The sequence below is a fragment of the Mauremys mutica genome, chromosome 5 (assembly GCF_020497125.1).
Source record: "Mauremys mutica isolate MM-2020 ecotype Southern chromosome 5, ASM2049712v1, whole genome shotgun sequence".
Lineage (NCBI taxonomy): Eukaryota > Metazoa > Chordata > Testudines > Geoemydidae > Mauremys > Mauremys mutica.
Window position 1 is genome coordinate 141,756,765 of NC_059076.1, and position 24,539 is coordinate 141,781,303.

Consider the following 24,539-nt stretch of genomic DNA (forward strand, 5'->3'; position numbering starts at 1 on the left):
AGATCTGCTGTAGCTGAACCAGACGTCCTGGGCTAGCTGGAGGAATCGCATGGGGAAGATCTCTGGCCTTATTATTCCATTTGGTGAATAATAATCCAAGCCACAGTCCATGGGCTGCAGCAACCCGCTAGGCAGTGAATCCAAAGAGCCCAGGAAGGTAGCAAGTTAGACACGAGTTAGCAATGTGCCAGGGTGCCAAGAAAAAAAAAAGGCCAGTGGAAATTTGGGGTGCAAACACAAAAGGGTCCCGTTGTAGAGCAGAGAGACACAGACAACAAACCTACTCCCTGCCAATGTTCCCAGCCAACCTACAGGGCAAAGAGACTGTAACAGCCAGTGGAGAGCGTTGACTTTCCATGGGAACTGCCAACAAGGTGACAAATAATATTAATTGTGGTGATGGTTCCATTGTGATGTGAACACCTGTCCCGTAGAAATGGGACCGAAAGCAACTCAATACACGTAGGACACCACAGAGCTCTCAGATGGGAACAACGTTTGGTCATTGTTGACATGGGACAGATCAGTGCCCTAGCAGGGAAATGTCCCGTTTTGATAAGATTATTAATATTAAAGTGAATATGGGCCCATGGTATTTGCCTAGCACGCAGCATGGCTTCTCTCTCTTGTATTTAATTCAAAGGCTACACGCAAGCCCAGCCTTAAACTCTGTGGCCTGAGGCTTTTCACCTTCCCAATTACAGAGCTTGCTGTCCATTTCCATTTCTGGGCATATTCAATGTGTTAACCAGCCTTTGTGAAACAGCTGCTTAAAGGAAACCATTTATCAAGCGTTCAGCTCACAGGGAAGGACAGAGAATGGCAGACAAAAATATTTATATGAATGTGAATATTGGAAAAGCACCTCTCCAGCCTCCAGGTAAGGACAACACATGCTGACTCCATTATGCCAACTTGCCTTGTTTTCTTGGACTCCCAATTCTTGGCACTGGCTGGCCTGGGAAAACAGACCCACAGCTCAGCCCGGCTCTTGGAAAACTTAAGCCCAGGAGGGAGCAGCAGCACATGCAGTGGACAGGAGGGGTTTGGTCTGGTCTTGATCTTTCGTTCCTCCTGGGAGGACTCCGATAATGTATGAAGGCACCGGCCAGGTTTATTGTCAAATGAAGCACAGTAATAGTTTCCCGTAGACTCTACAGGACATACTAGGAATATGTGCCCCTTGGCAATGGACCGTCTCAGTGAGTGGCGGGACACTCCACTGCCCCCTAGGCTGGACCAAGACACCGCCCCAGGGATGCCTTCTGATACACCGGTACAAACACGTGACACATCACTCCTGACATATGAGGTGCAGCCCCTCTATGTAGTAAGGTGCCGCCTCTCACCTTGTACATGTTGGTTTGAATAAAACAACTCTATCCACCATAGAAACTTTTGCCCCTGTCTTTAGGAGGGGTTCGCCTGTTCCTGGTTATCCGTGTGGAATGTGCCAGCATTGGAGTGTTCTGGTGCCATCCCAGCATATGTTTGTATCTCTAGTGTCCAGGTATGTGTATTTTTGCAGCATCAGCCCTTTCCTTGCCGGCTCCTGCGAGCAGGGCCTGCCTCTGGCTCACAGCTTAACTCTGCTTTATGTGAGCAAAGTCTTGATCCTTCCTTTAGTTCAGGCCTCAGGCCTCAGACCGGGCCTCTGATGCAAGAGTTTATGTTCCAGGGCCTCATCTTACTACAGTTTCTACCTGGGTGCAGTAGAATCTACTTTCTAGCACAGAAAGTCACTCAAAATACAACCCATTTCCAATTTAATTCCTGGCCCTTTTTGGAAACTAGCCCTCCCCGCTCCCCCCATGTCCCAAAGAAAAGCAATTATTGCTGCTGCTCTGAGCACATCCTCAAGAAACATTCCAAGGAACGCAGGAGACTCCCTCTGCTGTCAAGACACAGTCATAACCGCTTTGGAACTGGGCCAGTTCTTTGAAAACGTATGTACCTGAGACGCAAATCAGAGCCTAAGAGTAGAAACCCAGTTCCGTTCTCCTCCATCTAACTACCGCCGGTGGTTAGGGTTGCAACCTGTGGAAGTGTGTCATGATATTGCAACATCAAAAAAAATATGGGGATGCTTTTAATGGCCTTCGGTCTATTCACCTAGTTTATGGGCAGCGTTAGAGGGCTTTCCCTCCACCCGCCCACTTCCCTGGTTCTTGTCACGCAGACAGCAAGCGGCAAAAGACCAGAAGTCCGAAGTCCAGACAGTGCGATGTTTATTGGGGTCAATGTCCAGCAAACTTGATTCCAATTTCCCTGCCTACTTCCTGTTTGACCCCAGTTTATATAGTAATATTCTCAGCTATACCTTAACCAATCATTGTACTGAAATCTATCTAACCAATCCTAACATATTGGAGCATAATTCGCTAACCAATTATATCCCACTACCCTAATTAACTGACACCTACCAAAATTAATTACACAGCAGAGAGAAACAGTTAGAGAACCAGACAGATTAACAATAGGAAAGTGGGGGCCAAAAAAATAAAACACACAGAAATGAGGGTTTCACAACCATTGATAAGTGATCTCTTGCCAGACAGGCTGCTGTCAAACTGAGCTCCTCACCAGCGGGTGGCTGGGAAATATTCTAGCTTGGAAATTAAGGCGCTTTCTGAGGTGCTGGGACCTGCATGTCACAGCCCAGCTGGTCCATGGGCCTGCTTACAAATCCACCTGAAAGGCTGAGTGCAGTTGGCATCATTCCACAAATTCCGGTTGATTGAATGGATGTGAACACAGTCTTCTCTGCCTCCAATCCCCTGATCCCAGTTGTCTGGCTGATTCTCCGACCAGAACCTACGGATCAGAGTGTTAATGTCTCAGGGGAGAACCACAGCCAGTTCCTGAGCTCAGTTCTGCTCTGTGGACTCTGTTGTTGGCAGGGGACCAAGACCCCCAGCAATGACGCGGTGAAGCGATGCACCCCCCGGCCACCCCTCAGAGTTCTCCACAGCTCTTGTGGCCATGGTAACGAAGGGCTTCTGACGGCCAGGGGTAGCACCTGCCCTGCGCCTGACAGGCCAGCAAAGAGCCAAAGTCAGTGTGTGGCTCCAAACGCTGAGCAGCAGCAACTCGGATCTCAGTGCCCAGAACCAGAGCAGGAGGCACAGCACGTCCCAGGCACCCCCGGGATGGGAACGCAGGAACGGGAAGAGAGGGCAGCGGGGGTCAGTCATTAACTTCTCCCTGGCCCTGCTTATGGGCCTCGCCCACAGCCCCCTGAGGTCACTGCACCGACTGCAGCTGGCTCCGGCCATGGCCCCGGCCCCACAGCCTCCCCGTGCCCAGCCTGACCGAGGGGAGAGCGCAGCGCAATCCCAAGGAGAGCGGGAACCTGCCGCTCACTCCAGACTCCCCTGGCTGCACTGAGTCGACTTGGGGCCAGACCCTCAGCTGGTGTAAATCCCTGTGGTTCATTCAAGTCAATGCCGAGTTACCCAGGGGAGGCTCTGGCCCTGGGTCTCAGTGGGCACTGAACACACACTCCGTGTTCAGGCTCCTGCTCTAAGCAAAGGGGCATTAGCAGGAATTCCTGAGAGGATTCACTGATGTCATGGCAGCGCCCGGGGGCCTCCCTCAGGATCGGGCCCGCTGTGCCGGGTGCTGCATAGACACCAGGGGCCGCACAGACGCTGCCCGAAAGAGCTTGTGACCAATCGTGTAATAAATAATCACGTCTCGCAAGCTTTACTCACCCCCTGCTTGCGTCTGCTCTGTATTCTGTGCCATCCACCCAGCGCCAGCTGCCTTCTGTCTCCCGGTCGGTGAGTCCAATCCAGTGATTTTGACCTTTGGTATCGCTGGAGAGAAACTCCTGCACAACACAGTTTGCAGCATGTGCAGGTCACCCAAGAGAGGCTGCAGGATGCAGCTGCAGCTGCCTGGGCTGAACAGATTTTGGGGGAGAGGAAAGGGCGTCTGGTGGTGTGAGCAGGGCACTGGGCAGCGGGAGACGCGGTGTCCTGCCCCCAACGCTGACAGTGACTAGCTGGGAGACCCTGAGGGAGCCCTGGAGCAGCTCTGTGTCTGTGTCTGCATCTGTATCTGCCTGGGACTAGCAGCAGGGACCTGTCTCAGAACACTCCCCTCACGGCCCCCTCAGAGCTGGGCTGCGGCAGGTACTGACGGGCACCTCAGAGTTCACACCAGCCCCCTGCCCTTGCAGGAGGCAAAGCTCGGAGCAGAGAACTGGGTGCAAAGTCTGGCCCTGCTGGAGGGTGGGATTTTCCTCCTCCGAAAGTGCCGCAGAGGCCTGGGGTGAGGGCTGCAGTGGGCACGTGGGGAGAGAGGATTCTCTGAGAGGTGCATGGCTCCTTGCACACAAGCCTTCCAGCTACAGGCTTCTAGATTGTCCAGCAGGAGCTCAGGCCCGAGCACAGAGGAGGATTAAGGTTTCCTGGGGCCCTGGGCTAGAGCGAGTGGTGGTGGTGGGGGCTTCCCACCCCTTCTGCCTGTGGCTGAGGGTGCTGGCTCCAGGGTGGGACTAGAAATGAGGGATTCAGGGTGCAGGAGGGGTCTGGGGCAGTAGGTTGGGTTGCAGTGTGTGGGAGGGTGGGAGGGGTCTGGCTCGGGGTGTGGACTCTGGGCTGAGGCCAGGAATGAGGGTTTCGGGGTGCAGGAGGGTGCTCCAGGATGGGGCTGAGGAGTTCGGAGTGTGGCAGGGACTCAGGGATGAGGCAGGGGGGGTGGGAAGGGGTGGAGGGCGAGCTCCAGACAGGAGTTTGGATGCGGGAGTGGGATCAGGGCTGGGGCGGGGGGTTGGAGCATGGGAGGGGGTGTGGGGTGCAGGCTCCCTGTGGCACTCACCTCAGGGGGCTCCCAGGAAGTGGCCAGCATGTCCTTTTGGCTCCTAGGCAGAGGCGCAGCCAGGGGGCTATGCATGCTGCCCCCACCCGCAGGCCCCGCCACCGCAGCTCCCATTCAAAGGTGCTGGAACTAGAGGTGTTGCGGGGTGGGGGGGCTGCAGCACCCTCTGTCTTCAAGTGGCTTCCATTATGTACAGGGTTTGCAGTTTGGTTCAATGACTGTCAGCAGTCCCACTATTCAAACTGTTCCAGCACCCCTGCTCCCATTGGCCTTCATTCCCAGCCAATGGGTGCTGCGGAGCTGGCGCTCAGGGTGAGGGCAGTGCATGGATCCTCCATGGCTTCCCCTAGGCCTAGGATCTGGAGGGACATGATGGCCGCTTCCCGGGAACCATGTGGAGCCAGGTGCGGAGCCTGACAACTCTGCGCCAACCAGACTTTTAACCGCCCAGTCAGTGGTGCTGACCGGAGCCACCAGGGTCCCTTTGCAACTGGGTGTTCTGGTCAGAAACCGGACACCTGGCAACCCTGACTACGGCCCTGCAACCGTTTTCTCCTTTCTGGCCAACCCCGCACAGTGGCCCCAAGACCGGAGAAGCTCTGTACCTTCGCCACGGTCCTGGGGCCGCAGCGGGGAGTAAGAGCTCCCCCAGCCCTGAGGCCTCACAGGGAGCGAGCGCGTCTCCGGTCCCAGGGCCGCAGCGTGGGAGCCAGGGGGGGGGGCTTCCCCTGCTGCCTGGTGCTTCTGCTGGGGAGTGGGGTTGGGGTGCTGGGGCTTCTCCCACCCCACCTGCCTGCCCGGTACTTCTGCCGGGGCTACGGGCTTCTGCCGTCCCATGATGGATTTCTGCTGGGGGTGGGGAACCCATTTTTCCAGAGCCCCGGGGCACAGGCCCCGTCAGCCCATTGGACAATGCACCACTGCCTGAGCCCTCGGACTGGGGAGAGGGATCAAAGTGGGTCGTCACTGGGAAAGGCCATTGGGTTTGCTGGAAATGCTACATTGGAAGTAGGGAAAATCAGAAATGAGCCTCACCCCAAATCCCCTTCCCCCAGCATCCCAGATCCTGGCACTGTTCCTCGGCCCATCTCTGCTTTTAAACTGATGGGTGAATCCCCTGAGTCAGGTTCCAAGGCTTGGCATCCTCTCCGATGGTTTGCCACAAGCCATGTCACAGATTTGCAACCTCACCTGCCACCTGCCACCTCCTTCTGGTATGAAACAAGGCACTGACCCATTATCAAAGCCCCTAGGAAGTTCCTGCACTCACCTGTTCTGCCTGGGAGGAGACAGAGGTCAGGTGCGAGTCCTGAGACACACAGAACTGCTCGGCCTCGTCCCACGACTTCCTTTCTTGTGAAAAGTAATAGAGGTTCCCACCGTAAAACCTCCAGCCCCTGGAGAGCTTTGTCAGCACATCACCTAGGAGCAGAGACTGAGGTGAGACACCCGGGCTAAAGTCACAGGGACACATGCAGGGAGCTCAGGGTTTCTAGTGCTGCATTTCCCCTGCCCTTCAGCTGCCCCCAGCCCAGGGAGCTTCTGAATCCTGATTCTCCAGCATCACAATAAGTAACTTTTGTGGCCACATGATGGATCCCAAAGAGCGCTGCAGAAAGCAGGCACCACGGGGTCACTCCCCCAGCACTGAAATGCAGCTGCATCTGGGCTGGAGCATGGGTGCTAGTCCCAGTGCAGAGCAGCACGGCTGTAATGGGAAAGGGGAGACTCACTGTGCAGCTGAGCTGGGAGGGGGAATTCAGGAGGGGGAATGTAGCTGCCCAAAGTGGAACATCCCCTGGTTCTGTATCAACATCTTTAAATGATCATAAGTGGTGAAGGTCTTGAGTCTTTTGCACTTTGGCACCTCCCACAACACCCTGCCGGGGGCACTGGCTCAGGGATGGTTCTGAAAGTAACGCCCCATACGCTGAAATTCCAGGGTCACTTTTTGCCTGTGAGCTGACAGGTCTGGAGCATCTAAGAGAGCTGATAGCTGGGTGCTCTCATTATGCTAACGAGGCCTAGGGTGTAATTTAACTCCACACCGATCACCACGGTGTGGGCACAGGTCATCTTTAATGGAAGAGAACTCGGTGCTGGTGAAAGGCGCTGCGTTGTGAGCCTGGGAGCCTGAAATCCTCCGTTCATCCTCAGCACCAGGAGAAACAGATCTGGATTTCTCTATAGGCTGCACTGACGTTGTCCAGACGGATCTGGATTTCTCCATACACTGCACTGACGTTACCCAGCTGGGCTTTCAGCATCCGGACTCCTGCCTGCGCTTCATCCAATAGCTGCAGACCTAGAAGAAAGTCACAGCGACGTCAGTGGAGATGCAGAACACTTGATTATCAGCACGTGTGGTAGAGCAGCACCTGCCGGCCCCTGTGTGTCAGGCGCTGTACGGACAGGAGGGGACAGTCCCTGCTCTCAACAGCTCACAGTCAGAATAGACGCGAGGTGGGAGAATTAAAGGATGATTTTACAGATGGGGAACTGAGGTGCAGGGAGAGGTGCCGAGAATTTGAAACCAAGGTACCTGAATCCCAGCCCAGCTCCCTAGCCACACAGCCATGCTTAGCCTTAAACCGCAGCCCACAGCCAACCCAGGGCACAAGGAGATGAGCAGTGCCGCCTCTCCCCCGTTCCCTCCTGCCTCTGGAACTCCGAGTGGGTCACCTGCAGCCTGCAGACAAACTGGGGCTACAGGAATGTCCCTGGGCCTGAGCCATGGCACCAGGATCCAGGCCTGGATTTGGAACCCGCCAGCGTTCAGGCCTGGTCAGTACCAGGGGGTTGGTTCAGGCCCATCTCCTGTTCGTGTGCTGCATAAAAATCTCAGCCACAGATCGGCTTTTACACTCAGTCACTTGCCAGAGGGTTAATAATGTTTCCTCGGCCCAGTGCCAGCTGGACGGCTGGAGGGCGCTCTGATCCCGTCAGTGTGATTCTGGTTGTGTGAGACACGCCTAGAGCCCCAGAAAGTGAAAGTTCAAGACCCAGATTGTGATCTCCTCCCGCAGGGCCTGGGGCTGCCTACGGGTCTGTGCAGCACTCAGCCCACCGTGGCTGCTGCTGTATTAAACACAGATCATCCCTATTCACAACAACAGAACTGGGTTTGCCTTTAGCTCATTTCCAGGATCACCCACGATGTCTGAGGAAACAAAAGCAGGGCCAGTAACCTGTGTGAGTTTAAAGTTCCTGTATGAAGAGTGTGATTCAAATACAAACTGGCCACGCTCCAAGTCCTGCTGAGAGCTGATGGACTCGCACTAAGCTGGCTTTGTTCATTTCTATCCAGGAAGTCCTGTGGCCTGCTCGGCGCCGATCCTGCAATGTCCATGCTGCTCACACATCTGACTACCTGGGCTGTTAGGCTCGGCTCCCGCTGCAGTGTAGACACACCCTTAGTCTCTCGGTGCCTCAGTTCCCATCTGTACAATGGGCTCCATCTCCCAGGGTGTTGTGAGGATAAATACATCAGAAGGTGCCAGGGGCTCAGAGACTGCGGTGATGGGGACCGGAGACGTCCCCGTGCTAGAGAAGGCAGAAAGCGCACACCTTGCTCCCCCACTTACTGTCCAGCTCCTTTGAGGTGTCCAAGGTGGTGTTGGGCTGCAGAGAGGCTCTGATTTTGTGAACCGCTTTGTCCACGTCTCGTAGCCTTTTCTGTCCCTGGAAATCTAGGAATCACATGGTCAGGGGTCAGAGCACTTCATTAGCAGAGAAAGAGAACAGACTCTCGGCGGGTGGGGAATGATTTGCTCTCTAATCTATGAGAGATTTTTATCATCTGTGCAACACGAACACCAGAATCGGGAAAATTCCCCCCCAGGAGCCTCACTGACATTTAGCCTCACGTCAGCATTGGGCCAGGAGAACCCCAGAATATTCCCTGGAACCCCCACCCTGCCAGTGCACATGACACTGTTCCTTTGGGGGGTACAGCCCGTGTCCTTGGCACGCCCAGCCAGGTCCATGGGCCGTGCAGAGAGGTGTGGCAGAGCCAGCGACTCACCATTTCGCTAGCCCTCTCCATCCCCTGTGGGGTAACTGCAGCCACAGACACACTTCAAGAGAGCAGCTGTGTGCTCCCCGAACACTGGCCCTTGCATGATTTCCCCTCCCCGGCTGCAAGCCCATGTTAGGACCAGACATAATCTGGCCCTAAGTATCTATAGAAACACTCCAAGAACCTCCAAATCTCCCCGGCTCAGCAAGGTGGATGTTGTTGTCTGACCTGGTGGGGAACCACCACCTGAATGGATGCTGCGGAGAGCCTGGATCCCCAACCGCTGCCCCTTCAATTAATAGAAACGTTACATCCATTTTGCTTGTGTTTAGAAACAAGAACCTGGAACTGAACATTGCGCTTGGGTGGAACTTACACATGACGGTCACTGCAATGAGGGAGATACCCAGAGCCACGCTCAGAACAACGGGCAGGGCAGAGAGGATGACTGAGGTCTTGCGAGATGGCGCAGCTGGCGTCTCAGGCTGTTTCGCTTGTGGGGAAAAAGAGGAATATTTCCATGGGAGCTGAAGCCCATCTAAGCTCTGCACTGCCAGGCTCACCCTCACTAGTGAGGAGACATCCCAGTCGATAGAAAGCCAAAACCACATTTCGCTTACGTAGCTATTATTGAGGCCAGGAGCTCCGTACAATTGGAAGAAGGTTTGCAGTTGGATGGATATCTACAGTTAAATATAAGGGATTAAAAACCCTCCGGGGGCATCACCCAACCTTTACCTGTGTGGGCTTAGGCAGAAATGTCCCCTCAGGGCAGCTTTTTCCCATAACGGCCCCATTATGGGGTTTCTTTCACTTTTCCCTGAAGCATCTGGAACTGGCCACCATCAGGGGCAGCTCATTGGGCTGGAAGGACCATGGACCTGCCTGGTAAGGCAATTCCTGTGAATCTGGGAGGCAGAATCATTGAACCGTAGCACTGGAAGGGACCTTGAGAGGTCACCTAGTCCAGTGCCCTGCACTCATGGCAGCACTAAGGATTATCTAGACCCTCCCTGACAGGGGTTTGTCCAACCTGCTCTTAAAAATCCCAAATGATGGAGATTCAACAACCTCCCCAAGCCATTTATTCCAGTGCTAACCACCCTGACAGTTAGGAATGTTTTCCTAATGCCCAGCCTAAACTTCCCTTGCTGCAATTTAAGCCCATTGCTTCTTGTCCTGTCCCCAGAGGTTAAGAAGAATATTTTTTCTCCCTCCTTCTTGTAACAACCTTTTATGCACTTGAAAACTGTTATCATGTCCCCTCTCAGTCTTCTCTTCTCCAGACTAAACAAACCCAATTTTTTCAATCTTCCCTCATAGCTCATGTTTTCTAGACCTTTCATCATTTTTGTTGCTCTTCTCTGGACTTTCTCCAATTTGTCCACATCTTTCCTGAAATGTGGCCCTCCAGAACTGGACACAATACTCCAGTTGAGGCCGTATCAGAGTGGAGTAGAGTGGAAGAATTACTACTAGTGTCTTACTTACAACATCCCTGCGAATACATCCCAAAATGTTACACTGTTGACTCATATTTAGCTTGTGATCCACTATGATCCCGAGATCCCTTTCTGCAGGACTCCTTCCTAGGCAGTCATTGCCCATTTGGAGGACTTTGCAATTGTCCTTATTGAATTTCATCCTATTTACTTCAGACCATTTCTCCAGTTTGTCCAGGTCACTTTGAATTTTAATCCTATCCTCCCAAGCACTTGCAACCCCTCCCAGCTTGGTATCGTCCGCAAACTTCATAAGTGTCCTCTCTAGGCCATTATCTAAATCACTGATGAAGATATTAACAGAATCACTTCCGATGAACTGAGAACTGACCCCACGTCTCCCCCTAAACTGACTCAGCTCTTGAAAAGTTCCCGCACACGTTTGGTTTGTTTGGATAAGCTGGTGGGGTTCGGGTTTCAGTGTGAGATGGGAGCGCAGCTTGCACACTCCTCCCAGGGGGAACGAAAGATGAAGACCAGACCAAACCCCTCCTGTCCACTGCACGTGCTGCTGCTTCCTCCTGGGCTTAAGTTTTCCAAGAGCCGGGCTGAGCTGTGGGTCTGTTTTCTCAGGCCAGCCAGTGCCAAGAATTGGGAGTCCAAGAAAACAAGGCAAGTTGGCGTAATGGATTCAGCATGTGTTGTCCTTACCTGGAGGCTGGAGAGGTGCTTTTCCAATATTCACATTCATATAAATATTTTTGTCCGCCATTCTCTGTCCTTCCCTGTGAGCTGAACGGTTGATAAATGGTTTCCTTTAAGCAGCGGTTTCACAAAGGCTGGTTAACACATTTGAATATGCCCAGAAATAGAAATGGACAGCAAGCTCTGTAATTGGGAGGGTGAAAAGCCTCAGGCCACAGAGTTTAAGGCTGGGCTTGCGTGTAGCCTTTGAATTAAATACAAGAGAGAGAAGCCATGCTGCGTGCTAGGCAAATACCATGGGCCCATATTCACTTTAATATTAATAATCTTATCAAAACGGGACATTTCCCTGCTAGGGCACTGATCTGTCCCATGTCAACAATGACCAAACTTTGTTCCCATCTGAGAGCTCAGTGGTGTCCTACATGTATTGAGTTGGTGGCTCTCGGTCCCATTTCTAGGGGACAGATGTCCACATCACAATGGAACCATCACCACAATTAATATTATTTGTCACCTTGTTGGCAGTTCAAATGGAAAGTCAACACTCTCCACTGGTTGTTACAGTCCCTTTGCCCTGTAGGTTGGCTGGGAACATTGGCAGGGAGTAGGGTTGTTGTCTGTGTGTCTCTGCTCTACAACGGGACCCCTTTGTGTTTGCAGCCCAAATTTCCACTGGCCTTTTTTTTTTCTTGGCACCCTGGCACATTGCTAACTCATGTCTAACTTGCTACCTTCCTGGGATCTTTGGATTCACTGCCTAGCGGGTTCCTGCAGCCCATGGACTGTGGCCTGGATTATGTCACGGACTCACAGATCGTGACCACTCCTGGCCCCGTGGGGTCCGTGGGGGGTGCCCCTTTCAGTGCGACAGCCCTTCTCGGGGGGCCACTCTCTCTCGGGGTCAGGCCCCTCCACCTCCTGGAGCTGCACCTCTCTGAGCCTTAGCACACCTGTTTCTCGCCATGGGCCCCCTCAGGGAGTCCACGCGCTCTGGACCCCCCGGGCCTCCTCACCCCTGAAGGGGTTGATGCAACCCTGCTGTCTAGACCGGAGCGACTCTCAGCCAGCATAAAACAGGAGGGTTTATTGAGAGTTGAACACAGCACAGGAAACTCTCAGGGCGTCAGGCCTGAGCTCTCTCAATAACAGCACATCCCAGTCCCCCTGCATCCAGGTGTGCTCTGCCTGCTCCCCCTCTCCAGCGCAGAGCCCCCCTGCTTCCCACCTGGGACTCCGATATCCCTGGCCCCAAGCCCCACCTCTGTCCATTGTCCTCTCTCCAGGTAAACAGGGTCGTAAACAGGAAGGCCTGGGTCTCCTCTCCTCTCAGCCCTCCTCTGGCTGGAACCGGCTGGTCAGGTCACCGGGGTCCTCTCTCCACAGCCCATTGTCCTCCCACTGGCCAGAACCAGCTGTGACTCCTGAGCCGGGTCTCCAGGTCACCAGTCACTGGGGTCTCCATCCTCCAGGCCATCGGCCGGGGTCCTGAGTCCCTCTCCGGTCCTCGGTAACAACAAACTCCCTCTCCCCTCACCTCGTTAAACCAGTAACACCCGGGGACACTGAGTCCCACCCCCTGAGCATGCAAACCACTGGAAAACACAGAAAACCCCAAGAAAAGCCCCTACTTCATCACAGATTATTATTCCCCAAATGGACTAATTTCATTTTCCACAAAAGAACCTCGGCCTGTTGTTTTCTGCCCAGGTTTCAGAGATTTTTAAGGCCAGAAAGGACTGTTCTGATGGTCCAGTCTGACTTCCTGCACAGCGCAGGCCAGAGATCTTCCCCATGCGATTCCTCCAGCCAGCCCAGGAAGTCTGGTTCAGCTACAGCAGATCTGTTAGAAGGAGCCATCCACTCTGGATTTAAGGCTCCAAGTGCTGGAGAATCCACCACCTCTCTAGGTAAGATGTTCTAATGGGCAGTTGCCCTTGTTTAAACCTTGGTGCTGTATTTCTCATCTGAATCTATCTAGGTACATTTTCCATTTCCACTGGGCACCTCCATAACCCTTCCCGGACACAGGGTATTCCTCCGTGTGCTCCTTAAAATCTTGACGGTATCTCAGCTCCTGAGAGAGCCTGCAGTCGGGCTGTTTAATAAAAGCAGCTGACTGTACAAATGGGATGGTGCTCACTGGGGTTTCATCTTCGTTCTCTCTCGTACGTGTTCCAGAACTTTACAGTGGTTGGGCAGTTGGTGTCCTGCTGCTGGTGCTTATGCCATTGCTCAGAACTGTCTCCCTGTGGCTTTGTGGTATTAGTTTTATCCATGTGTTTGTTGCTTCCTGTCCTACACTTACATTGTCAGCGAGTTTGGGAAAGGACCATTGTTCTGTTCGTACAGCACCCCACACAATGGGGCTCTGAGTCTTGACTGGTGACCTCTAGACACTCGTGCAACACACTCACAATACGAGCTGGTCCCTTTTGCAAGTTAAAAGCTGATTCCTTTTCTAACTGGCAGGGCACAAACTGCACTTGGGAATCTGAAAATCAGCTGAATTCTTTGTCAGCAATACCAGTTCTGCAATCAGAATTTAGCTGGCAATTCTGCTAACACTGCATTAGTCAGTAGTGAAGCGAAATGTTTTTTTCATTCCTATTAAAAATGTTCCTGAAGACAAATGTCTTTGTCTACATTTTTCCTCATTTTTTTGTGACAAAACCCCTAAAAACTGAAATATTTTTAGTTGATGGCAACTGAATATTTGTGGTTTGGTTTTGTTTTCAGATTGTTTTCAACGAAAACCCAAATTGATTTGGTCAAAAAATCAAACTATCCCTGCGGAACTCCGTGTTGACTGAAAAGCCTGTTTTCACTGGGAAAAAAAAGTGTTGATCAAAAGATGTTGACCACCTGTAGTCAGTGGAGAATCCGGCGAACTCTCCCCCGGCTTCATGGGGCCCAGCAGCAAACACCACATTTGTGTCAGTAACAGGAGCAAAGATGTTGTGACTCTTGGCAAAAGTGTATTTCACACCAGACAATTTATCTGACAAATCTCACTTCCCGTTCTATGTACGGGGTGTTTGCAAACAGCTCGTGGCTTTCTCAAGTGCTCTGTGCTGCAGTCACAAGAGTGGGGTTTATTCTCTCTCTCTATTTTACTGCTAATCTTTCAGGTGACATGGCACCGTCAGAAAGGATCGAGTGGTGCAATAGCTACCTCTGTAGCCATTAATCCTGTCTTCACTGCCCTGGTCCTTCCAGTCCCCGTCCGTTCCGCCACCTGTCATGCTCACTTGGTGTGTCAGGCGCAACGGATCCCTGATTTCGGGACTCTGCTAGTCAGTTATACATTGTGATAATGAATTAAATACATAATTAAATTAAGTAAATAAATCAACATGCAATAACCAACCAATAATTTAATCAATTTTAAAGGAATGTGATATGTTAGATCTTGTTGCTGTTTGGGCCAGGCCTGGGATCGTTCTGCAAAGCTTCCTGCGGTGACTCAGGAGCATGGCACCCATCTCAGGACGGGCTATTAGAGAGCCGGGCACAAACCCCAAATGGGCTGTGAGTTCTAGACGTAGATTTCACCTACAAATTATCAAGTGCAAACTCCTCAGGCACCATAACAGCCTCAACTGGAGTCACAGCCAGTCCCTTGGGTGCTCCGATCCGTCTTGCCACCCAGGTGAGCTGCCTCCGTGATAGATGGTCCCAAAGAATCACAGCAATATTCAGGGTACGGCCAGTGCCAAAGGACCAGTCACTTACCCCAGGATCAGGAGGGTCACCTTAGATCTCACACCAAAGACCGCGCTTGTAGCCAATCCTGTAATACACTAAATCCAGATGTATTAACTAGGGAAAGGAAACGAGAGATATTTACAAGGATAAAGCAGGTAAACGCATATAAACAGAAATGAGTTAAAATCTGAAGTTTCAAAAAATAATAGAAGCTGCTATGATAAGCAAGCGCTAGATGCCCTTTAGGGCTAACCCGTGCTAAGCATTGGGGAATCTCCTGCTTATGCCTAGAAACCTTGTCCCCCAGAGCCCACACAGTGTGGAGATACAGTTCCTTCTTGTTAGGGGTTTTTATCCACCTCTTCCCTCGTGCTCTGGGCTGCAATCTCAGCTGATGGAAGGAATCTACTCGCACGACTCATGTTCGGGGGGAAGGGGCAGAACAACCAATGTCTTGGTCCTCTTTCACATCTGACAATAGTCTGGTGTCGCTGGACCTTTCCTGTGAGGAGTGACGTAAAACCTTCCGTTGGAGACCCACACTTCCCACCCGTTTATATCCCTCTCCTGTCTGGTGGTTTACACGGACACAGAGGCTCACAATATAACCGCTCAGATAGCACCTTACAACACGGGATACAGATGTTATGTCAGATTAACGCAGGCAGCAACTCACAAGAATTCAGTAAAGTCTAAACACTAAACACATTCGTACACACCTAATCGTTACTGTAACACTACTACCACGCGGGTGAGGCACACTGCTCCCTGCCATGGATTTGTCAGTGTTCCATTGAGACATGGGAACCTTGGCTTGAGCTGACACCTGGGCTGCCTGCATCATAAGTACCCAATAAAGGCCCTGATTTAGGAAAGCCCTTAAGCACAAGTTTAAATGAATCCCCGTTCAGGACAGCACTTAAGCATGCAATCTTAATGTTAAGCTCATGCTCATGTAAGCAGAGTCAGGATGAGCTCTACCCTGACATCTGGTGGTGAATTATGGCAAGTGTGAAAAAGAATTTCAGGGGCTGATCTTGTTTGCATAGGCACACCCACCCCGCCTAGCATGAGTCCACGGCAGCCCAAAATGGTCATTTTGACAGCTGTGGGATCCCCAATTTCTCTGTTATTGGGGCAGGAGGAATAAAGTGTTGTTACCCTGATTATGTGAATGAAGGACTGTGAAACTGTTTTATGACAGAGGGTTTCACCATCAACTAAGTAGCACTTGCTAGACAAGGGATATGGGTTCCAAAATCCAGCGAATTGAGAGAGGTTGGGGGCTGGTATGTGTACCTGATGGTATAGATCCCTTTTGAGGGTCTGGCACACCAATTGCACTGTCTCTTTTCTCCACTGTAGACTATTAGAGCTAATTTTGATTCCATTAGAAATCTAGCTAGAAGCTGCTGAACTGAGTTCACTTTGGTTCAATAATGCACCAGCCCTGGGGCTCCCCTACTACAAACTGAAGTCACTAAAAGAGCTAAACTTAGTGAGCTGGGTGCTGTGTTAACAAGTGGGGGAGCCTGAAGATCTATCGCTAAGCAGCTGGAAGAGTGGAGCAGTTTGCAGGACAGTTGGAGCAGCCCATGGCACAGTGAGCCGAGCGGAGCGGTTCACAGGACGGTTGGAGTGGCCCACAGAACAGTGAGCGGAGCGGAGCTGAGCAGATTGTGGGATGGTTGGAGCGGCCCACAGAACAACAAGTGAGTGGAGCGGAGCGGTTTGCGGGGATGGCTCGAGTGGCTCATGGGTCAGCTGGAGGAGTGGAGCGGCTGGTGGAGTGGAGCCGGTTGTGGTGAAGGCTGCAGCAGAACTCCCTGGAGAGGTGGGGCAGTCAGCCTCGGCCCACGTAAGGTGCTCCTTAACACCCCGTGTGCCCCTCTGTTTCCACTCAGGCTGGGGGGGTAAAACTCTGCAGATAAACTTTTGAACTCTGGGGTGGCACTGACCAGGGACAGAGACTTTTGGGTTGTTGGACTTTGGGGTGATTGGACTTAAGACCCTAAGGGGAAAAGGACATTGCCAAACTTACTTGGTGGGTCTTTTGCTCATGGTTTATGTTATGAATCCTGTTTGTGGTGTTTCCCCGACATAATGCCACATTGTTTCCCTCCTTTATTAAAAGGATTTTGCTACACTCAGACTCCGTGCTTGCAAGTGGGGAAGTATTGCCTCCTAGAGGCGCCTGGGGGGTGGTGGTATGTAATTGTCCCAGGTCACTGGGTGGGGGCTTGAGCCGGTTTTGCATTGTGTTATTGAAATGGAACCCCTGGATGCTGAACCCGGCCCTTGCTGCTGCCAACTCAGAGGGGCAGAAGGGTTACACTTACGTGCTGTCCTGGTCGTGCATGTTTTCCTGAACTGGATGGGGCCATGATCCAGTAATAACGATTCTCTTTATTCAAAACTATTTGCTGAATAATTTCTTTGTCTGCAGATTGTTCACTTGCAGATGGTTGTGAATGTTCCATCGTTAAAGTTCAAACTCAGTCGCTCAGGTTTGAGTGGATAAATAGGTCACATGGTATCCTTCTGTTCTCGGAATGAATGAAACTCAGAATCAGAACGCTGGCGTAAATATTTGTGTGTATCCGTTTGATATTCTATTTCGGTCAATGTCTTCTCTCTATCAACACTTCTCTCAATAAACTCATTTGTTAGAATCTCTGCAAGAGCTGGTTAAATTTTTGTTACTGCAACATTTTTCCAGTGAAAAGTGGCTTTTTGACCAAAATGAAATGTTTTTGTGGGGTGCTGAAGGTCTGGGCGCTCAGCTCAGCTGCCCTTGGGCTCCTGGCTTCTGACTCTCCACTGGGAGCCTTGCTGACCCCTGGGCTCTTAGCTCCCTGCTCCTCACCAGGAGTAAGGCAACCACCCAGGCTCCCGGCAGGGAGCTCCATGCCCAGAGTCTGGGTGGCTGCCAGGCTCCCAGTGGCGACCAGGAAGCTGGGAGCCTTGGTACATCTGGGCTCGAAGTGGGAGCCAGGCAGGCACAGCCCAGCTCACGGAGAGCCTGGGCAGCAAACAGGCTGGGAGCAGGGAGTCAGGACCTAAGGCGCAGCCCCGCTCCGAGCAGGGAGTGGGGAGCTGGTCAGACACAGCCCAGCTGGGAGCCGGGATCCAGGAGCCCAGGGTGCAGCCGGGCTCTAGCTGGAGCTCCACACTCACCCCAGCTTTCTTGTCTGTGAAACTGACAAGAATGACCCCTAACAGCCAATGTAAGTAACCCTCAGTGTCTACACAGAAACTGCATTGCCCTGATTACACCGACATGAGCCCTACGCCTCTCGTGGAGAGGGAGTTATGATCTCAGTGTAGTAGGGCACTTACATCAATGGGACCATGTCGACCTAACTCCGTAGTGTAGACCAAGCCAGAGGGTGAGATTCTACCACTTTTACTCACGATGAGAAATATCTTAATTTGCAGCTGGTCCCCTTGAAATGAATGAGGCTGCTTGTGGTGAAAGGTATAACCCAGTGTGGATTAGCATGGCAGAACCCAGCTTAAGAACATAAGAATGGCCCTACTGGGTCAGATTAGAGGTCCATATAGCCCAGTATCCTGTCTGCCGACAGTGGCCAGTGCCAGGTGCCCCAGAGGGAATGAACAGAACAGGGAATCATCAAATGATCCATCCCCTGTCGCTCATTCCCAGCTGCTGGCAAACAGAGGCCGGGGACACCATCCCTGTCCATCCTGGCTAATAGCCATTGATGGACTTGTCCTCCATTAATTTATCTAATTCTTTTTTGAACCCTGTTATGGTCTTTGCCTTCACAACATCCTCTGGCACAAGTTCCACGGGTGACTGTGCATTGTGTGAAGAATTATTTCCTTTTATTTGTTTTAAACCTGCTGCCTATTAATTTCATTGGGTGACCCCTAGTTCTTGCGTTATCAGATGTAGTAAACAACACTTCCTTATCTACTTTCTCTAGACCATTCATGATTTTATAGACCTCAATCATATCTCCCCTTAGCCGTTTCTATTCCAAGCTGAAAATTCCCAGTCTTATTAATCTCTCCTCATATGGAAGCTGTTCCATATCCCTAATAATTTTTTTTGTTCTTTTCTGAACCTTTTGCAATTGCAATATATCATTTTTTTGAGATGCGGCGACCACATCTGCATGCAGTATTCAAGCCCTACTGCATCAGGTTGTTTTTCTAAGCGAGCTTCCATCTTCAGCTGACACGAGAAACAACATTTTCAGTGGAGGAAAGGTGGGTTTCCTGTTACAAACAAGTTCCGTCCCAGCCTAGTGTTAACCTCAAGAGAACATGCATTCGGGCTCTCTTTGTACTCTGTGTGGCAGGAGGTTTCTGAGTTATTCAGGGGCACAGTCAGATCAGAAAATTGGATTAATTTACCAGCAGGTTTCATTTCAGGCAGAGCAATTTCAGATTTATCATCCCCCAGTTGTCTCCTACTCTCTCGGTTGCATGTTTTGTTATTTGGGTTTAACTAAAAGATTCTAATTTTAATTAAAAGTCTTTCTCGCCATGCTAAGCAGTCCCCTGCAGCGCTCCTAAGCTCCGGATGCCCTCGTCTGTATGGGGAGAAGGGTTTGCCCTTAACTCAAAAAAAATCCTCATGGAGACAAGGCAGGTCATATTTTTCACATTGGTTGTTAGGCTACTCCTCAGGCTTTAACTTGACTTTCTAACAACTCATGTGAAAACTACACACGGCCTTGTCTTCACTCGGATTTTACCTCAAGTTAGTTAACTCAAGTTCTTCAGTACTGACCTGCGTGTAGGTATGGAGAACACACGGATCGAGTTTGCAGGTGACCCAAGGCTAGGAGGGAAGGGTTACAACACTTTGGAGGATAAAGCTCAAATTCAGAGGGATCTTGCTAAATTGGAGAACTGGGCTATAGACAACAACACGAAATTCAACAAAGACAAACGTAAGGGGCTACACAAAGGGAAGAACAACCAAATGCACAAATACAGAATGGGGGGAAAGTGATTTGGCAGCAGCACTGCTGAGGATTGGGGAGTTGTGGTGGATCCCAACCTCAACATGAGTCAGCAATGCGATGCTGTTGCAGAAAAAGCAAATGCAATTTTAGGTTTCAGTAACAGAGGGCTCGCATGCAAGTCACAGGAGGTGACAGGACCGCTCAACCCAGTGCTGGGTAGGCCTCAGCTGGAGAACTGTGTCCAATTCAGGTCACCAATGTATAGAAAGGATGTAAAGAAACTGGAGAGTATCCAGAGGTGGACACAGATGGTCAGAGGGATGGAATGCAATGCAAGGCGTCTGAGCAAAGACTGAAGGGACCGGGTATCTTTGGTTTGGAAAAGAGGAGACTAAGGGGGGACATGACAGCAGGCTTCAAACACTTGAAAGATTGACATAAGAAAGATGGAGAAAAGTTGTTCTCTTTTGCCAGAGACGGCAGGACGAGGGGCGATGGGTTCAAACTACAGCACAGCAGATTGAGATTAAATCTCAGGACAAACTTCCTCACTGTAAGAACAGGAGGACAATGGAACAGATGCCTAGAGAGGTTGTGGAAGCTCCTTCACTGGAGGGTTTCAAAGGCTCGCTGACTGTCTGGGATGGTTTAGACCACAGCAAACCTGGCAGCCTGACAAGGGTTAGACTAGACGACCCTTGCGGCCCCTTCTAGCTCGATGGTTCTATGAGTCTCTGAGTTAATGTCCCTCTTCTGCAGTGACAACAAGGTCTGAAGGGTTGGCTCCTGGCCCTCACTCAGGTAGCTCCAGCCAGGCCTTTCCCTCTGGCTGATGTGGGGGAAGGTGCTCCCAGGATCCCCTCTGGATCCTCCACAGGTCTCTTCCTGCCCTTTACCCGTCTATCAGGGCACCAGGCACCAGCTCTCCCTGAGCGAGGGAGCTCTGCCAGCCCCTTGCAAGTCTCTGGGCCTCACCCACCAGCCCCCTATGTCTTTCTGAGCCCCTTGTCTCCCCTCTGTGAGACAGCAGGCTCCATTTTAGAAGCAGCCCTGCCCCTACAAGCAGCCCTGCCTCTTCCCTTTAAAAAAGGGAAGAAGGAAGATCCAGGGAACTACAGGCCAGTCAGTCTCACCTCAGTCCCTGGAAAAATCATGGAACAGGTCCTCATGGAATCAATCCTGAACCACTTAAAGGAGGAGAAAGTGATCAGGAACAGTCAGCATGGATTCACCAAGGGCAAGTCATGCCTGACTAACCTAATTGCCTTCTATGACGAGATAACCGGCTCTGTGGATGAGGGGAAAGCAGTGGATGTGCTATTTCTGGACTTTAGCAAAGCTTTTGATACAGTCTCCCACAGTATTCTTGCCAGCAAGTTAAAGAAGTATGGGCTGGATGAATGGACGGTAAGGTGGATAGAAAACTGGCTAGATGGTCGGGCTCAACGGGTAGTGATCAATGGTTCCATGTCTAGTTGGCAGCCGGTATCAAGTGGAGTGCCCCAAGGGTCGGTGCTGGGGCCGGTTTTATTCAATATCTTCATTAACGATCTGGAGGATGGTGTGGACTGCACCCTTAGCAAGTTTGCAGATGACACTAAACTGGGAGGAGTGGTTGATACGCTGGAGGGTAGGGACAGGATACAGAGGGACCTAGACAAATTAGAGGATTGGGCCAAAGAAATATGATGAGGTTCAACAAGGACAAGTGCAGAGTCCTGCACTTAGGACGGAAGAATCCCATGCACTGCTACAGACTAGGGACCGAATGGCTGGGCAGCAGTTCTGCAGAAAAGGACCTAGGGGTTACCGTGGAGGAAAAGCTGAATATGAGTCAACAGTGTGCCCTTGTTGCCAAGAAGGCTAATGGCATTTTGGGTTGTATAAGTAGGGGCATTTCCAGCAGATCGAGGGATGTGATCATTCCCCTCTACTCAGCACTGGTGAGGCCTCATTTGGAGTACTGTGTCCAGTTTTGGGCCCCACACTACAAGAAGGATGTGGATAAATTGGAGAGAGTCCAGCGGAGGGCAACAAAAATGATTAGGGGGCTGGAGCACATGACTTATGAGGAGAGGCTGAGGGAACTGGGATTGTTTAGTCTGCAGAAGAGAAGAATGAGGGGGGATTTGATAGCTGCTTTCAACTACCTGAAAGGGGGTTCCAAAGAGGATGGATCTAGACTGTTCTCAGTGGTAGAAGATGACAGAACAAGGAGTAATGGTCTCAAGTTGCAGAGGGGGAGGTTTAGGTTGGATATTAGGAAAAACTTTTTCACTAGTAGGGTGGTGAAGAACTGGAATGGGTTATCTAGGGAGGTGGTGGAATCTCCTTCCTTAGAGGTTTTTAAGGTCAGGCTTGACAAAGCCCTGGCTGGGATGACTTAGTTGGGTTTGGTCCTGCTTTGAGCAGGGGGTTGGACTAGATGACCTCCTGAGGTCCCTTCCAACCCTGAGATTCTATGATTCTATGATACCCCAGGCTACCATCACGTGATGTCTGATGCAGCCAGTGTCCTAAACCCATCACCTGTGGTTGATGGCTAACTGAACACTGATGGGGCTGAGCCCAAATCCCCTAAAAGGGCCTGCCCACCCCTGACACGACCCACCTGGCAGGGGAGGGGGAAGCCACTTCCAGGAGTCAGGCCGTGCTGGACCAGTGGCGATGCTGTAGCAGGGCACAGAGATGCAATGGGCTGGGGGAGGCGGAGGCAGAGGTGAAAGTAAGCCTGTCCAGTCCGGCGTATCGGCAAGAGCCAATACACTGTGCCCAGGGGCGGCTCCAGGTACCAGCGCAGCAAGCACGTGCCTGGGGCACCCAGCCACGGGGAGCAGCCTGCCGGTCGCTGTGAGGGCGGCAGTCAGGCAGCCTTTGGCGGCAGGCCTGCGGGAGGTCCGCCGGTCTCCTGGCTTCGGCGGCAATTTGGCGGCGGGTATGCCGAAAGCATAGGACCGGCAGATCACCCGCAGAAATGCCGTGGAATCCGCATGACCAGTGCACCGCCCCCAGGCATGTCGCCGAAAGCTGCCTGACTGCCGTGCTTGGGGCGGCAAAAAACATCGAGCCGCCCCTGACCGTGCCGGACCGCACCGGCTTCCACAGCGGGGATTTAAAGGGCTCTGGGCTCCCCACCGCAGAAGGCAGCCCAGAGCCCTTTAAATCCTGCCCGCGGCTCCAGCGGCCGGGCTGGGGCCAGGATGTAAAGGGCTCAGAGCTCCCCGCCGCTGCGGCAGCTCCACTAGATCCAGCAACGACGGCCAGTCGCTGCTGACAGAGCGCTGTCTTCCTCTTCCCTCATGCCTCCTTCCCCCGTACAACCGCCTCTCCCCTCCACTCCCCTCCCCCCTCCATCCCCATCCACCCACCTCCCCCTTCCTCTCCCCCACACTCCTTCCCCATCCACCTGTCTTCCCCCTCCACTTCTCCACCAACCTTCTTCCCCATCCCCAACCAAGCACCTCTCCCCTACACTTCCCCTCCTTCCCCCATCTGCCCACCTCTCTCCTCTACTCCCTCCCCTCCTTCCCCATCCCCATCTACCCGCCTCCCCCTCCCCTCTTCTACCCCTCCCCCTCCACTCCCTTCTCCTCCTTCCCCCATCCAACTATCTCTCCCCTCCCCTCCACCTCCTTCCCTCATCCAACTAAAAGGGTGTAATCAGGAGGAGGGAGAAAACTTGTTCACCTGAGCCTCTAAGGATAGAACAAGAAGCAATGGGCTTAAACTGCAGCAAGGAAGGTTTAGGTTGGACATTAGGAAAAAGTTCCTAACTGTCAGGGTGGTTAAACACTGGAATAAATTGCCCAGGGAGGTTGTGGAATCTCCATCTCTGGAGATATTTAAGAGCAGGTTAGATAAATGTCTATCCGGGATGGTCTAGACAATATTTGGTCCTGCCATGAGGGCAGCGGACTGGATTTGATGACCTCTTGAGGTCCCTTCCAGCCCTAGAATCTATGAATCTATGAACTGCCAGGCATCACTTCCCATTTCTATTTCTGGGCCAGGGCTGCTGTCAGAGGGAGGCTTTAACCCAGCAGGCTGCTGAAAGGACCCACAGGCCAGTGATCAGGGGCTCGGCTCAGCGCGAAGGCAGGACAATGGCGGATGAGGATATCTATGAGAACATGGAGGTGACAGAAGCTGCTCCCCAGCCCAAAGGTAAGCACAAGAGGCTGCACCGGACCCTGGACTCCCGCTGGCCTCTCCTTGGCTTTGCGGTCTCTGCAGAGCATCCTGGGCAGCGATCGCTTGCTCCACTGACCACGTTCCCAGAGCTCAGGCTTGTGCTGGCCAGACAGCACCACGGGCAGCGGGCGAGGGTGCTCGGTCAGTGCTTCCCAGTGCGTTCTCTCCCCTGCCAGTCCCCAACGGGAGAAGGGCACAGGGGGAGAGATGGGAGTCCCTGCCCAGCATCCCAGCCTCCTGCCGGGCAGCGCAGTGCCATGGGCTGGCCATAAAAGCCAGCCAGGCTCCCCCTCCCCAGCTCACTGCCACCATCAGCCTCTCCCAGGAGGAGATCACCAGGGTCGAATCCTCACAGCCCCCATCTCTGGGGACCAGCTCCCTCTCATCCCCCCATTTCACAGTGACACCTCCTTTCCTTACCCTCTGCCCCTTCCCTGCCCGAGCACACGCGTCTAACCGTGAGCAGGGGCAGGGAGATGTAGCTGTGTTAGCAGAGAAGGGGTTTCCCCAGGGCTCGGGGATGGGGAGGGAAGGGAGCCTGTTCCTCCAAGGACAAGGAGCAAATGGAGTTGGAAGTTCTGAGATAAGGACCAGGCTGTTTTCCTAAAGTTCCCAGCACAAGGGGCCCCTCTCAGTGCTTTGCTGGGTGACTGGGCAACAAAATGGCAAATGAAATTCAATGTTGATAAATGCAAAGTAACGCACATTGGA

The 24,539-nt window shown here is 52.2% G+C and overlaps 1 protein-coding gene across 1 annotated transcript in view; it reads right to left on the reverse strand.

Annotated features, from left to right (window-relative positions):
• Nucleotides 1-2,033: 2,033 nt before the first annotated feature.
• The window catches only part of LOC123371817 (C-type lectin domain family 4 member F-like), a 241,955-nt gene continuing 219,449 nt past the window's right edge, over nt 2,034-24,539 (reverse strand). The window contains exon 6 of the mRNA XM_045019675.1: nt 2,034-2,814. Coding sequence (XP_044875610.1) covers nt 2,652-2,814 — 163 coding nt within the window. The 3' untranslated portion in view covers nt 2,034-2,651. The remainder of the gene's footprint in view (nt 2,815-24,539) is intronic.